This window comes from Tubulanus polymorphus, chromosome 11 (genome assembly GCF_964204645.1).
Source record: "Tubulanus polymorphus chromosome 11, tnTubPoly1.2, whole genome shotgun sequence".
Classification (NCBI taxonomy): Eukaryota; Metazoa; Nemertea; class Palaeonemertea; order Tubulaniformes; family Tubulanidae; genus Tubulanus; species Tubulanus polymorphus.
The window spans coordinates 9946652-9963989 of NC_134035.1; the positions used below are offsets into that span (position 1 = coordinate 9946652).

The following is a 17338-nucleotide window of genomic DNA, read 5'->3' on the forward strand; positions in this document are numbered from 1 at the left end:
CGCACGTTCGCACATTGTGCACCAACTGCGCTTGGTTTTTGAAAGGTCGACATCGCCGTCGCCGTCGCGAATACGTGACGTCATATTGGCCGTCAGTTTTATAGAATATTTCGAATCTATAATATTTCTTCGACAGCGTAACACCCGCCAGTTATAACAGCTTCCTTTTTACGATACGTATACGAAATACCGCTTCATTCGTTTTACTGGTTTTTTTTTTCGAATTCGCCAAATAAAGATATAGTTAATTCGCTGTTAATAAAAACCGGCTATATACACGCCTTAATACGAAATCGAAGTTAAATCCAAATGTTCGTGTAATGTATATGTATAAAACAGAGCGAACATCCATTAAACCAGCTGTTTCTCGGCGCGTAGTTCAGGGCAATCATGCGCGTTTTCAATATTTTGGTCGATACTCGGGCGACTTTTACGACTAAGAGACGACCGGAGGTTTCTGTCGCGTCGTATCAGCGCAGACCTTTTACGTGGTGTCACGCTTGGGTTTGCAGGTGGCCGTTATTCATTTCCTGCGGTTTTCTATCGATTCGCGCGGCGGCGCTTTTAATCATTGTTATATATATTCACGAAAATACGCACCACTTTATCATCATCTTCCTCATCATCATCACGGCGGATCTATACGAGAATATAGTCGTTGTTTTTCTATACCCCGCAGCCGGTGACGACTGTGCCGTGAACTCGACGACGCGAAACGACAACGTTTTATTTTGCCAACTGTTAATTCGTTCAAAGCATCGACCGCGCGATTTGAAGATGACGATGATTATTGACATCAGGATTTGGCAACGGGTTCAACATAACCACGAGGGCGGGCGGGGTCTCGTTGAACTTCGTAAACAATAATAATCTACAAATGGTCTTGCATCGGTGATACGATGGCGTTTGATTAGAGAAACAGAATTAAAGAAAAAAAATTGGGTGGAGCCGGGTGAAAAGTGTAGCATTTCACCGATACTTCAATCATTTTTCTGCGAAATATTTTTGTTGAATATTGAATCAACCACACGCTGGCGAAGTTATGACTGATTATATCGTCATTATCCTCACCGTATAGAGAATGCCGCACTAATAAGACGAGGAAATCCGATAAGTTTCGTTTAAGCTAATATTGACCCGACGTTTCGACTATAATTAATAGTCATCTTCAGGAAAAACAATAACCCAATATAATAGCCGTCTTTATTCCTGGAGATGACTTTTTATTAGGTTATAGTCGAAACGCCGAATCAATATTAGCTTAAAGGGAACTTTTCGGACTTAATCTTTCTCGTATTATTACAGTGGGATTCTCGTCACAACAAGGACATAACGCGTCGTCATCAACGGTCATCATCTTTATCGTTTTTACATAATTTCTATCAGACATTTTTCACCGAAAACTCGTTAATCTCTTTGTGTTTCCTCGAAATGAACCCACGAGTTTCTTTTATCGTAGTCGTTCGTCGGTAACAATCATATATTCATAAGTTATTTCCGAGATTTTCCTATTTTGCGTGTATGCAGAAAAAGTGATAGTTAAGTGCTGATGAATATTGATGTTATTGTTATGTCCTTTGACTTGCTTATGACGATGTGAAACCGGATCTCGCACTGATCATCGACGTATTGTATCAGCGCGAACCAAATTACAAACTTGAAGCCATGCCGTGTCGAATCTTACGCCATCTCTCGTTGGTGAGTTTACTCATAACCGATGCAATAACACAATGTATTTCTCTCCAAGGGACGTAAGACGCGACGGCTTGTCATAAACTCAGAAAAAATCAGAACACTCCTTTTTATCCTTTGCGGATGAGCACGATTGTTTCCAAAACATTCTACTCGGAATAATCATTTCTTTTTCAAAAAATTATATAATCATTGGCCCTGCTAATCTTATGCTTGAACTATGCCTCAAGGGCAGCCGCGGTCATTAACAAGACCTCACCACCGAAGCAAGAAAGTCATGTTTACGTTAAACCCCTCTTTATCCCCCGTGAAAGCCGTAGCCATAGTCGGAAAGCTAACACAATCAGACACCTAATTTAGTACGCCGTCTTATGTTCGATCTTGTCCTGCTGTATTACTGGTTTATTTTGGCGATCCCGTACGTATATGTGCGTTCGGCAAACAAAACGCCGTGTCATCGACGTTTTGAATGGAGCGTTTTTATTACATTCAACTACAGGTTTTAGGTGAACTCGATCAATTATATGATCAGTAGGGCAAACTGGTGGTGAGATCATGGGAATTCGTCTTCGTCGTCAACGCCTTGTAGAAAATGTCGTTATCGGGGATAGTCAGACGGATATATAGATAGGAAGTGAACGGTAAGTTGTGTAATCGGGTTATTCTTTCAACTAAAGATTCACCGATCGTTATATGTCGTGAAATGTTTGATAGCGTTCCAAAAAACCGTACAAGAACTCTGGAATTTACGCGAATGTGTGAAGACTTAACAGTGATTTTCAATAAAGGCCTTCCTTCATCATCCGAGGCGGACATTTTCATACTCGCTCATTCAGACTATAGATACAGACATTTTGATAATCGATTAGCATATCATTTCAGGCAAAATGGGCAACAACCTCGGACCAGGAGAGCACAGTCCCGAGTTTGAATTCTCCAGCAGGACGCGGGCTCCTCCGGCCCCGCCCGCTCCACCCGCCTACAAGATTCCCAGCAATCTCGTTTTGCCGAGCGAGATACCGACGAAACCGCTGAAACGCGTGCAAAAACCGAGGACGATCAGCGAGGCGGACGGCTGGATGACCGACGAAGAGCTACAAAACGTGTACGATGGCAAGAATATAGATGCCTACAGGGACGTATACTTCCAGAAGGTTTATCAGACCTACCGGCAAAATGGCGGTGAACCGCAAGCTGACGTTAAGTTCGCCGCCGATTCGACGGGTATTTCGAGAAACGCGAATGGCGCGATAAGAGCGAGGGGTGAAGCGAATGTCGCTGGCAGAAAGAAATATCGGGCACCCCCTCCACCTAGCGGTAAAAGCCCCGCTCCCAAGCGACCACCCCCTCCGCGGGCTAATAGTCGAACGTATGAAAATCCGACGCTACTGAAAGAAAACGTCGCTACTTCGTCGAATTTGAAAAATGTTGAACGGTTAAAAGACTACGGATACGAAACACCGAATAGAGATTACTTTCGACCAGAGACTGCGCATAATCGATCTGATATACGGCAGAATGTCCAACCTGTACCGAGGCCTCCGCCTTTGGATGGGCCTACAGCGGCGCAATTACAAAATCATAACGTTTTTCAATCACCGCAAAGCTTTACCGTCAACAACGAAAGCCCGAAAATAAATTCGACGACGAATAAATCGCGCGATTCGCGAAAATTAAGCGCGGATTTACAATCGGAGATACTCGAAGCGGTGAAGACACGAAGCAGACGACCATCGGTTGTAGTCGCTCCGAAACCGAAGGTATCCACCGATCCGCACGATCTGTTCCGTGAGGAGCTGGCGCAGGCCTGCCGCGGAAAAGATAAACGCAAAAGCAGCGACCAAATCGACGACCACGTTAAATTGTTCAAAAACAAAACATTGATCGAAAAACTCGAGACGGTGAAGCAACAACTCGCCGAAATAAAAGGGAAACGCGCCGAAAAATCGTCCGAAAAAACGCCAGGAGATATTCACGATGCCAATAACGTAGAAATGAACGGAAAGCATGAACAACGAAAGCAGAATCTGATTTCGGAAACGCCAAAAGATGCGGAGGTGACATCATCCAAAACCAGCAGCGCAGACAACGGGGAATTAGGCACGGTTATCAATTTGATAGACATTGCGAAACCAGCCGCGAAGCCAACAGTAACCGATCATCGAGATGAACCAGACAACGACTGGACACCGGATGACGTACTTCAGAAACTCGATGATGATATATCGTACGGCGAAGAAAGGGCGGATTATGAAAGATACAGTCAACCGCATACACCACGCTCCAATTCCGTCGAAGAAGTAAGTACAAAACTAAATGTACTAATAGCGTATTAGTAAACATTATAAGAATACAATGGCGAAGACCAGTCGAGCAAAGTTTTGTTTGTTTCTGCCCAAATGAATCTTTAAGGGTAGAACTGTCTTTATGATTTATTTGTCAGGTAATAGTTGTCCAGTTAAGTAAACTAATGCTAATGTTAATGTGTCGTTTTGTTGTCAGGTAATGTACACTCCCGGTGTTAAGATAAAGACCGCAGAGGCTAGTTTCGGCAGTTTACGTCATTGTCGCAGTAAAAGCCAAGAAAGCATGGTTTCGGAGGGCGGCGCTTCGACGACCAGCAAACGGAAATCCAGCGTCTCGAAAGCCGCTTCGAGTCTCCGCGCGTTGAAACGGTCGGTGAAGAACGCGTTCAACTCCCTCGGTAAAGGAACTCTCGGCTCGAAAGAGAGGAGATCGGTACGCGGGGTTTTTAGCAGCGGCGACGGTAGCGACAGCGAGAGCCGGAGTCGAAGAGTCCAGTTCGCGACGCCTCACGACCATCGCTATCACCCGCATTCAGACGTGGACAACTACTACTACAACCACAGAGCAATTCCCGCTCATGTACCGGGCGTCATGATCGACAAGATATACAAATCCATACCGGTTCATTTGGCCAACGAAGGTCAAGTGATTTACGGGCAACCTCCGCGACCGGTTATGTACCCGATGACCTCGGATTATCCGTACGAATATTTCCTACCGCCCGCTGCGGCTGTACAGTACGGGCACAGACCGTACGTGAACGCGAATCGACAGTTCATAATGCCCGCTGAAGACGGTGGCAGGTCCGACCGTCATAGGAGGCGCCACCGACGAAAACCCGACGATCAAGAAATTTATCACCGTAAGATGAAAAGTCGCAGCGATCCGAATTACGTGCACAACTGGAACTCACTGAAACACGATATACAATACGATAGAGGATTTCCTTCTAGTAGAATTTCATCGTTCTCGTCCGGTTCCGAAGAGTACGAGGAATACTTGACCGACCGCGCAGGCGCCGAGTGGGTCGACGATTCGGAACCGGATTATTTGAGGGCGACCGACACTAGACGACAGCAAAACACACCCGTCTCAAGCCGCCGCGCTAAACACCAGCAACACTCCGCTCCCGATGGCCATTACATACGAAATCAAAGAAGAAAGTACAGACAACGAACTATAAGCGCGGATGAGAATAAGAATTTGCCGCGAACTCCAAACCTGTCTCGATCGGTACCCGAAACCCTGCATATTGAGCCAGAATTGGCCGTACCGCAAAAAGAGCCGCGGTCAGCCGACCCGGTTACTGGTAACAACAGATCCACCGTGTTTGCCTATTCGAACTCGTTAATGAGAGCAATGGCGAACAACGATAAACCCGTGTTACAGGTTCTACCGACGAATCTAACCATCGAATCGACGAACAACGTCAACATCGAACCGGCATTGGCGCCTGCGAGGGATGCGAACACTTTCAGGGAATATCTATCTAACGGCCAAGTGTTGCCTCCCGCCGACTACGCAGCCGCAAATACAAGACAGATCGCCGCTGGTAATGGTAACCTGTACAGTAAGAACTATCGCCCGATAAGATACAGTCCACCAATATCACAACATAACATCAAACAAGAACCATGGTAAGTATACTCAGTCATATGATTGATAACATACTTGAAAGCATCGGAAGGGTAGACCTGCAAATTGGCAAGGGCACTTTATTTGAAAAGGGCAGACTTGGCAATGCGAGGGCTGTGAGAGGGACATTGGTGAAGGTTTTGGTGGATCTCCCTCAGATATTTAAGGACAAATAAGGACCTAAGGGCCTGTTTGGATTCACTTTTCGTTTTTTTTCAAAATCTAATTTCTAAATTCCAGACTTTTTAAAAGACACATTCGAATAGTGAGGGGAGTGGAGCAGTCCACCCAGTCCACTCCCCTAATTCCGCCGACTGGAATATGTTTTACAATGATTCTTATCTATTTTTTCTGCTAGGAATGAAGATCTCGTGGCATTGTAGAACAAAAAGACTGACTTGAGAACATTTTTGTGGGTAAGCGAAACCGCTGTTAGCGGTTTTATACCGAACAGCATTTCAAAAAACTTGAATACTGTATTCAATGCGATAATATGGTTGGCCCATTTTTTTTCTTTTTTATTACACGTTCATTCCCTGAAGCTATGATCAGCGGTTTCCACTTAAATCGAGTGAGATTAAACATAATGAGATCTGGAAGGCGATCCTTTACTGTGGTTTCATTCACTTATATATTCATTCATCGTGTAAAAATACACGCATACTTATGAACATAATCAGCGCCATTCGCCATACAAGTCTCTGATAATAAGGTGACGAGGTATAGACAACATGATTTGGACATCGATGAAAGAAATTAGTTCTAAAAAAGCCCTCGATATGAAACCATTCATGTTCACAATCGAGAACACGCCACTAACTAGAAAGTTCAAATTAACGATTCTCCGAATTGGCTGGCAATCTTTCAGATTTATACTCATTAGCCGTTTTATTCTTCGCTCTAAATTCCGTACGTACGATTTATTTGAACAAGGAACTCGAGAAAACACGTATCGTTATTGTCGAAGAAAGGCGTTTTTTTCGGTACGCTCCACCTTTGATGGGATTGACCTATAACCCAGTGATTAAACTTCAAAGAATCGAAACACAATTTTCTTTTATCAAATTATGATTTACGTTTACTTTGAGTTTGTCTCTTTGCGTCTATATTTAAGTACGTACACGGAGGCTTTCATGTAAGATTCTATTCTTTTATAATTTCAGCATTTTTCAAGCGAAGCAATAAACTGCGGAGGACTGTGAGGGGCGTACTAACACATCACCGCGCGTTATAGCTAGAATACGGATTCGGAAGAGAATATTTCATTTTCCGAAATAAATCCATCATTTTCATTTTCATGTGGATGCCGGGAAATTCCGATTGGCCGAAAAATGAATAAACTTCGCAGAAATGTGGAGATCATTTTTACTGGAAGAAATCGATTTTTCTTTCGCTTTCGAACAAAACAAGTCGGATATTAGTGAAAAGCAAATAGTTGGGACGGGACTTCCACCACTGTTTCATGAAGAAGAATGTTTGAGCTTGAAAAAGTTATGTAGATATAAACTATGAAGTTTTTACGTTTGACTTTTTATTAATTTTCGAAAATTCTTTTGGGAAATAGACCGCTTCTATTTCCTATCTGGAATAAACATATAGGAAGCGTGACATGGAATGCGTTTATTTGGGTTGATTTCTAGTAGAAACCCCTTTATGTAACAATATCGTCGTTATATATATATATATATATATATATATATATATATATATATATATATATATATATATATATATATATATATATATATATATATATATATATATATATATATATATATATATATATATATATATATATATATATATATATATATATATATATATATATATATATATATATATATATATATATATATAACATTATATGGGTATATTATGTATGTATCATGTATCATTATTGTTAATAAAAAATGGACCATCGAGAGGTTCGTCGTGTCTTATCTTGAAAATACAGAATCATATAATCATAAAAATGCAAGAGGAGTGTTCGCTTTAGTCATAAAAGACCCCCGCGCGTCTTAAATTGGTGCCACAAGTTAGGATGTTAGATTAGTGTCCATATGCAAAACAAAACATGTGGTCTTGGCCGCGGAGGATACGAGCGTCCTACAGATGTGAACAAGATCGGATGTCGTTTGATTTTTTAATTTCATCATGTTTAATATCGCTTTTTGTTTGAATAGCTGACGATCGCAAACACGCTCGCGTGTCGTGCCGCGTGTCTATAATTTATAATTTCTACTGATGAAAAGATAAAATGTAGACGAATAAGAAATGAAGAATATGATGAATCTTGTTTGATATCATGACATCTTTCGTTGATCATCTTTGACCGTTTCATATTTTCAAAATAGTATAGAAGAAATAACAACTAGGTTATGTACTACAGTAGAACCTCGTTGATATAAGAATTTTGTGGGCAAAAGTGAAATTGTCGTGTTTAACGGGTTTCGCATTATCGAAAGCTTGATTGATATAAATATATTAGCTGGTAAATGCTGGAAATAATCTTAATAAACGGGTTTCGACCTAAACAGAATCGCGTTAACCAGGTGCAAATGCATAATCATCGAACACTTGAACTTCGTCTAACAGTCTAACGGTCTTTGAATTTTGATGGCGGGGATTTTTATTATTCCTTTTTAAATGATCGTTGTATTTCAGATGTCGGGTATCACGGGCCAGCTGCATTTGATGTGTTGAACATTATTTTTTTTTGCTACGAAGATCAATTTTTCTCATTTGAGTAGTCACGCAAAATCTAACGGCGAAATATAATGCTCGTCAAATATCACTCCTTTTGTCCGCATATGTTTTGTTTCTGCGGAGAAATCGATCATCGTTTTTACGCGATTACGTGATGATAAAACCATGATTTGTCTCATTAATCTCCGAACCGATCAGGCGAACTCATTCGATTCAGAAGAATGGCCGCGTCGTTTTTACTGAGCTCTCTGACCATCGTCTTGTGCACGTTTTATTTCGCGAATGGATACGTTTACATTTTAGACAAAAGTAAGTAGTTTCAAATTTAAGATTTGATAAAATGCGTAAACTTATCACGATTGAAGATATTCGTTCGGAAATCATTGTGCCGTATAGATTTTCAATAGGAAAGCGATGATCTCATTGCGTAGCTTTAATGCGATTTCTAGTTATCCATACACTAAGAGACGCCTGATAGAACCCTATTTGAGGGCCGGGGCATCTCTGTCTCAATGCTTCCTATATAGGCTAGCGTCGTATCATGAACATAAATCCGTGTTCCTGTGTACTATACAAATTAACTTGGCATCAAATAGAAACACGATCAGTCAATGAGGTATTATTCAATTGCCAAATCGTTTGATTAGGCAATTAATAAATGATACCTTTGTTCTGCTAATCTACCGCGTCATTTTATGAATCGCGATATGAATTTGTGATCAGTTCATTTCTATAGCTGCCGGGTCTGTTATTGTTAGCTTTAATATTTTAGAAGAAGGTAATGTACGCAGGGTAGATAGGTGGCCGGCCGGGTCAACTTTAAGCTCAGCTGAAATGAGAAACAAGGTATCAATGTTTCTAGCCTAAGACTAAAAAACGTATATTCTATTTGCATTTTTGTAGAGGGTTGCAAATCCATTTTCCCGGATGAAACGCACCGAAAACGAAATGAATACAGTAGGTTTGTCAACGAGAATTGTGAAGATTGTACCTGTGAGCTAGATAGAAAATCCGGTCAATGCGCTGGGTAAGTTTCTTCTTGCTTTTCTACAAACTCAGATATCAGTCGCTTGTCGGTTTAGTCTAGTTAGTTGGAAGATTGCGTTTACACGAACCGGAACAAACGTGATTTCAATTTATGTACCGCTACTTCAATAAAGGAAAAAGTGTATATATGTTAAATGTATATATGTATATATATTACTTCAAAATCACTGGATTTATTTCAAAATCAAACCCCTGCTTGGTTCTCGGCAGGTGTAGTGTGTTTGTACGGGACAGAATTAATCAATGAATCATGCGAGGAATAATTTCTTATTTCAACATCAAAACGTTCCCTGCACCCTGACCATTATTGTCTTCCATCTTCGCATTTTAAAATATGACGAATCCTTTTACAAAATCAACCGTGAAGATAGCGACACTCAGGAATGCGCATACCACTGAGAGAGATGCGATTCACAATCGAGTGTATTCTAACGGTTAATCATTTGAATCGATTCTATTTAGATGTTCCGCCTTCGCAATGGACATGGGCCATCCGTGCCTCGTCGCAGCAACACTTAAGAAAAACCAGAAGAATCACTGCCACAAGGTCGACTCGTTCGTCATCAAAGAATCTTACGAATCGTGTTGTCAACCGCAGGTCGTCTGCAAGAAAAGCGGCAAATACAGAAAATATTTCGACGAGAAATCGTACGGAAAAGATAGTTCGAGATTGGAAAGTGCGAAGCGAATGTGCCAAGAATTCATATCCATGTCAAAAAAGCACAAGAAACACGACTAGTCGTGGTTGAAATATAAGCGTTAAATCGTCAGTTTTGCAACTTTCGATTGAAATTCCAATGAAATTTTGTCGTCGTTGTTCAATCATTTATCGTAATATTCATTCCGTTACGTTATGAGAGAGGGTGGTGAGAGTAGAATAGCGCGTACTACCGTCGATAGAACAGATGCATAAATACGGCAGTGCAAACCCTCTTTGCCTCTACACACAAAATTTCTTCAAAACTCGTTTATGATTATGCGTGAGTTGCACTATTAGGGTTGAAACTGATTCCGATCGTTAATGGCTATTTTTGCTATTTTTGCCTGATTTCCACAACAATCTCTCAGGAGATATCATTGAACGAGCAACAGTTGGTTTCGTGCAGTCTGCACAGATTGGGACTCCTCCGATAATTTACAAAACGGTAAGACAATTGAACGTACACACACTTTTCATATACAAGTTATAGATTCATCGACATCACTCACGAATACTGATTTGAGAAGAATGCATGTAATGCTATGACATGATTGAGGGTTTGCAGTGAATCTGCTCTGTTCCTGATTACGATATGTAATGCCTAAATGCAAGATTTCCAATAATTTTTGATAGCACATCTGCATGATGTGCAAGAACTAGTTTCTAGGCTTATATTAGGCCTAACCCATCAGAAATCCAATATTTTTTTCTGCCGACTTTTGTCGCCACTTCAAAATCGTTTTTGGCAGAATTTAGGGGAGCTGGATTGTGTTCCGAGTATTCAAAAGGAGGGGCTTCAATGCGATAACCTACATTTGCTTGTTCCTATAAGCGTTGATATAAGTACAAGAAAACTAGTTTTTATCGAAGTCTAGCAATTACAACGGCTATTCGCGCTTCAATCCATTGCGTGTTCGACAAAGGGTTCTTTTGAATCGTATGTTTCCATTCTATACAGACAGTCGTATTACAGTAATATGAGCTCCTCGAAGAAACGAGTTTGCGTCATCGGCGCTGGACCTTCTGGAATGAGTTTTCTGTGCCATTTGGAGAAACCTCGTCTTGAAGGAGTCGATGTACCCGATGTAGTTTGCATTGAGAAACAAAGTAACTGGGGTGGATTGTGGAACACTACCACTTGGAGAACAGGTCGGTGAATTATCTTGATGATGAATTATAATATTGTTCAACAGAATGCATGAATTAACACAATGACTGGAGGTATGATCTATCTATCAGGTCTCGATGAGAACGGTGAAAACGTCCACAGTCCGATGTACAAGCAGCTTATCACAAACAGCCCAAAAGAAGTTTCGTGTGAATTTCACGATTACTCATTCGAAGAACATTTCGGTAAACCAGTTCCATCATTCGTACCCAGGGAATTAATGTTCGACTATTTGAACGGTAAGAAGATATTGCAGATATTCGGCTTGTTTTCCAATTATACAGCCTAACTATCAGAATAGAATAGTCAGCTGATTAGCTTCTGGGTTTATTACGTCAACTGATTTTCCAATTAATACCTATTGGTTTTCATTAAGTCACTAATTAGATGCAGTTCTTTTCAATAAAATTCAAGTACATCCTATTTATCTTTGTGTACATTAAATATATGAAATACATTTTGTATGAATTATTTATATATGGACCTTCATGATATGAAGCAAATAGATAAATGAATCAATACATTACAGAACTTTCTATTGTAGGTCGATGGAGCATGAAAAACGTGCGTCGTTTCATCAAATTTGAAACAGTTGCTCACACGGTTACATACAATCCGAACTCAGATGATTTTACGGTTGTGATGAGAGATGTGTCCAATGATTTATTGTTACCCGCTCAAACATTCGACTTCGTCATCAACGCCACCGGTCATTTTTCATATCCAAATATACCTCATTACGAAGGATTCGAAACTTTCCCTGGTAAAGCTATACCATTGTTTGCTTACTTCAATTTCTTCAGTTATATACTAGAGATTTACCCATCCTCTAGGCGAATAGTGGTATCAATACACGAGAAATTGAAGCAAATGAAGCTGTGATAACGAGGATTGGCACTGTCTACTAAACGCTTGTTACAACATCGCATTGGGTAGTCTTACAACCGACTCATGTGCGGCAGCGAACCCAAAGCTTTAAAAATCATTTCTACCAAACAAAGCTTAGATGCCGTTCAAACCTACAATTGGACCATTCAGAGTTTCAACGTTAAATGTTTTGAGTCGCTTGTAAAGTATATCCGCGGTGGCACCGGCGACCAATAAATGTTTTCAGTGTATATATGTTGTACATTGCAGCGACAACTCACCTGCGTTTCACCATATTTTCATTAGGTCGCATTATACACACAGTTGAAATGCGTGATATGACACACTTCAAGGACCAAAACGTCCTCATAGTCGGAAACAGTCGATCGGCTGTTGACACTTCTCTGCAGTTGTACAAGTACGGAGCAAACAGTATTATCATTTCCTATCGTCATTACAAAAAAGATCTGATATTGCCTGAAAATATTACTACAAGACCAATTCGGACTAAAGTCGTCGGGAAAACTGTTCATTTCAAAGATGGAACAACCGCTGATGTAGGTGTTATGTCTAACTGTCTCGATGCGAGTTATAATGTATGATTCTCAAAATCTAAATGCATTCGATCCTGGCTAAATTCATTTTCTTGTAGGTCGACACGATTATTCTAGCAACTGGGTACAAACACCACTACCCTTATATGGATAATGATCTGAAATTAAAAAGCGCAAATCTGTATTATCCTGATAATTTGTACAAGGGTATTTTGTGGATGAAAAGTGCCAATAATAGGCTGTTCTATATCGGTGCCCAAGATCAGATGTACACATTTACGATGTTCGACGCCCAAGCATTGTGGGCTCTACGAGTTATCATTGGCGACGTCAAATTACCTTCACGCGAAGCCATGCAAGCGGACATTAAATATTGGCGAGACAGGTTAATTTATCGCTGCATCTTCTGATATTTGAATGATTAGTTTTTGGATGATAATGTTTTTTCCTTGGTTTGTTATGTTGCAGAATGGAAGCGGGATTGTCACCGCCGAACTGTACATTTTACAGCATTCTCGAGTTCCAAACGGAATACACACTTGATGTAGCAGATGAAGCTAAATACGGCTATAATCTGGACGGCAGGGGAATTATGTTGAAATATCTACCACATTTGCTAGAAAAGCCATTCACTGACTCGAAGGACTTTCAGGCCCGTAGCAATGTAACTGGGAGAATAGCACCTCCACATCACACTCATTTCTTACAGAACTTCGATCTATCATTGCAATCATACCTTAATTCTAAATAACAAAATGTACGTACGTATCTAAAAATAGTGAGAGTTACCCTTCTTTTCAGTATGAATGAATTAGTTTTTATGTAGTAGAAGTAGATTACGGTTAGTGGATATTTCTCGTTGCTGTATCGTGGTCTGTAAGTAAATCCTTTTCAGTTTAATCATCGCGTTTTTCATATTTCATAAGTTATGATATAATGGACGCTGCGCGTCGGCGAATGGTGTAGAAACAGACATGAATTTACGGCTAATAAACAAACGATGAAGTCGAGTTTACAGTGTCAACCGGCGACGATACCAGTCTGATAAATCCTTGATCTATGAAATTGGTCCGAAATGAAAAAATGTACAAACTGATAAAAAAGTAGATGAATACTATATAACGCAGTACAAGGATCGCAATCTATCGCATACCCCTGAGAGATGCGATTCACAATCGACTGTATTTCAACGGTTAATCATTTGAATCGATTCTATTTAGATGTCCCGCCTTCGCAATGGACATGGACCATCCGTGTAACGTCGCAGCAACACTTAAGAAAAACCAGAAGAATCACTGTCACATGGTCGACTCGTTCATCATCAAAGAATCTTACCAATCGTGTTGTCAACCGCAGGTCGTCTGCAAGAAAAGCGGCAAATACAGAAACTATTTCGACGAGAAATCGTACGGAAAAGATAGTTCGAGATTGGAATGTGCCAAGCGGAATTCACATCCATGTCAAAAAAGCACAAGAAACACGACTAGTCGTGGTTGAAATATAAGCGTTAAATCGTCAGTTTTGCAACTTTCGATTGAAATTCAAATCTAATTTTGTCATCGTTGTTCAATCATTTATTATAATATTCGTTCCGTTACATTAGGAGAGAGGGTGGTAAGAATAGAATAGCGCCTTGATAACCGATAAATAGACTAATAGATACATAAGTACGGCTGTACAAACACTCTTTGCCTACAGACAGATTTCTGCAAAGTTCGTTTGTTACTTTGCGTGTCTTATGAAACTGATGCCGATCGTTTAAAGCTAGTTTTACCATTTTTGCCTGATTTCCACAACAAATGATTGAACGAGTAACAGTTGATTTCGTGCAGTCTGCACAGATTGGGACTCCTCCGATAATTTCCAAAACGGTAAGACATTTGTATGAAATTACCTTACACACTTTCCATACAAAATTGTAGATTCGGCCTCGCAATCATGAATGCGATAACCTACATTTGCTTGTTCCTATAAGTGTTGATATGAGTACAAGAACTAGTTTTTATCGAGGCTTAGATCACGAATCCTATCACGAATAATATCTACGGCTATTCGCGCTTCAATCCAATGCGTGTTCATCATAGAGTTCTTTTGAATCGGTTTCCATCCTTTAGAGACAGTCCTTTTGCAGTATTATGAGCTCCTCGAAGAAACGAGTTTGCGTCATCGGCGCTGGACCTTCTGGAATGAGTTTTCTGTGTCATTTGGAGAAACTTCGTCGTCTTGAAGGAGTCGATGTACCCGATGTAGTTTGCATTGAGAAACAAAGTAACTGGGGTGGATTGTGGAACACTACCACTTGGAGAACAGGTCCGTGAATTATCTTTTCGATATCCTTTTTGGTCGAATACGTACCTCTTACATAGAGGAACTAGTTCTAAAATATTGCAGAGTCTCCTTCCATATTTGAGAGCAGGAAGTTGTCCCCTGATTATTGTTTAATTCAGATAAAATAACCTGAGTGACTTGCGTAAACTATTTTATCGATCTGCTTTTTATCAGGTCTTGATGAGAATGGTGAAAATGTCCACAGTCCGATGTACAAACAGCTTATAACAAACATTCCGAAAGAATGTACATGTGAATTCCATGATTATTCATTTGAAGGACATTTCGGTAAACCAGTTCCATCATTCGTACCCAGGGAATTGATGTTCGACTATTTGAACGGTGAGAAAATGGTTGAATATCGGTTTACCATCTAAGTATAATCAGTTGATAATCTACTTCGTGAATAGTCTGAAAGAAAATGAAAGATTGGAAGCAAATTCACTGGTAAAAATTACCGATAGGATTGGATTAGTTAAAAAAGAATCGGGACCGACTTTTCTGAAAATAAATATCTTTATATCGCGTTTCCTTCTCAAAAAAGTATTTTCCTATAAGAAAATTGTTCAATATTATACTGTAGATTATACGTGAGTATGTCTATAATGTATATATGTTTAATTGTAGGTCGATGGAGCATGAAAAACGTGCGTCGTTTCATTAAATTTGAAACGGTAGCTCACACGGTTACATACAATCCGAACTCAGATGATTTTACGGTTGTGATGAGAGATGTGTCCAATGATTTATTGTTACGCGTTCAAACATTTGATTTCGTCATCAACGCGACCGGTCATTATTCATATCCAAATATACCTCATTACGAAGGATTTGAAACTTTCCCTGGTAAAGCTACCATTATTCGCTTACTTCAATTATTTCAGTTGTTTGAAGCGATACCTGCTGAGAGATGATTTTTATCGTCTTTTTATTAGGTCGTATTCTACACACAGTTGAAATGCGTGATATGACACACTTTAAAGGCCAAAACGTCCTTATTATTGGAGGCAGTGCATCGGCAGATGACACTTCTCTGCAGCTGCACAAGTACGGAGCGAATAGTATCATCATTTCCTATCGTCATTACAAACAAGAACTGATAGTACCTGAAAATATTACTACAAAACCTATTCTGACTAAAGTCATTGGGAAAACTGTTCATTTCAAAGATGGAACGACCGCTGATGTAGGTGTGATGTCTAACTCTCTCGAGTTATAATGTATGATTCTGTCAATCTAAATGTATTCAATATAGACTAAATTCCTTTTCAGGTCGACACGATCATTCTAGCAACTGGCTACAAACACCATTACCCTTATATGGACAACGATCTGAAATTGAAAAGCGCAAATCTGTTTTATCCTGATAATTTGTACAAGGGTATTTTGTGGATGAAAAGTGCCAATAATAGGCTGTTCTATATCGGTGCCCAAGATCAGATGTACACATTTACGATGTTCGACGCCCAAGCTTTGTGGGCTCTACGAGTTATCAGTGGTGACGTCAAATTACCTTCACGCGAAGCCATGCAAGCGGACATTAAACATTGGCGAGATAGGTAAATTTTCGGTGCATCTACGATTTGAATGATTAGTTTTGGATGACAACGTTTTTTCCTCGGTTTGTTATATTGCAGAATGGAAGCGGAATTGTCACCGCCGAAATGTTCATTATACAACGTCCTTGAATTCCAAACGGAATATATACTTGATGTAGCAGATGAAGCTAAATACGGCTATAATCTGGACGGCCGAGAAATGTTATTGAAATATCTACCACATTTGCTAGAAAAGCCATACACTGACTCGAAGGACTTCCAGGCCCGTAGTATTGTAACTGGGAAAATAACACCCCCCCATCACACTCATTTCTTACAGAACTTCGACCTATCGTTGCAATCATACCTCAATTCTAAATAACAAAAACATCCAGAAATACATAGTCGGAGTGACCCTTCTTAGTATCGATCGGTTAGATTTTATCGCGAAGTAGATTACATGATGAAATATGATCGATATTATCATTTACAAATAAATTATTCAGTTTATCTCTTGCGTTTCTCATATTCAATGCGTTGTGACATAATGGATGCTGCTTAGAAATAGTTAGAGTTACTTCTTTTCAGTATGGATGAATTCGTTTTTTATGTAGAAGTAGATTACGGGTTGTTAGTTGATATTTTTTGTTACTGTATCGTGGTCTGTAAATAGATCATATTCAGTTATTTCATGCATTTTTCATATTTCATCATAAGTCATAAATTAAATATAATGGATGCTGCTGCTTGTTGGTGAATGAGAAACAGACACGAATTTATGGCTAATAAACAAACG

At 39.9% G+C, this 17338-nt stretch overlaps 2 protein-coding genes across 2 annotated transcripts; both read left to right on the forward strand.

The window, feature by feature from the left end:
- The first annotated feature begins 2227 nt into the window (after nucleotides 1-2227).
- Nucleotides 2228-7298, forward strand: LOC141912770 (uncharacterized). Its single transcript, XM_074804157.1, has 5 exons — nucleotides 2228-2333; nucleotides 2575-3992; nucleotides 4195-5636; nucleotides 5993-6050; nucleotides 6798-7298. The coding sequence occupies exons 2-4, from the start codon at nucleotides 2580-2582 to the stop codon at nucleotides 6015-6017; spliced, it is 2880 nt and encodes a 959-aa protein (XP_074660258.1). The 5' UTR covers nucleotides 2228-2333; nucleotides 2575-2579; the 3' UTR covers nucleotides 6018-6050; nucleotides 6798-7298.
- Nucleotides 7299-11049: 3751 nt separating this feature from the next.
- LOC141913056 (uncharacterized) lies at nucleotides 11050-17195 on the forward strand. Its single transcript, XM_074804495.1, has 12 exons — nucleotides 11050-11236; nucleotides 11327-11494; nucleotides 11800-12018; nucleotides 12429-12679; nucleotides 12775-13061; nucleotides 13145-13406; nucleotides 14791-14986; nucleotides 15179-15346; nucleotides 15632-15850; nucleotides 15940-16190; nucleotides 16277-16563; nucleotides 16642-17195. Exons 1-12 carry the CDS (start codon nucleotides 11065-11067, stop codon nucleotides 16922-16924), a joined length of 2763 nt encoding a protein of 920 aa, XP_074660596.1. The 5' UTR covers nucleotides 11050-11064; the 3' UTR covers nucleotides 16925-17195.
- Nucleotides 17196-17338: the final 143 nt, after the last annotated feature.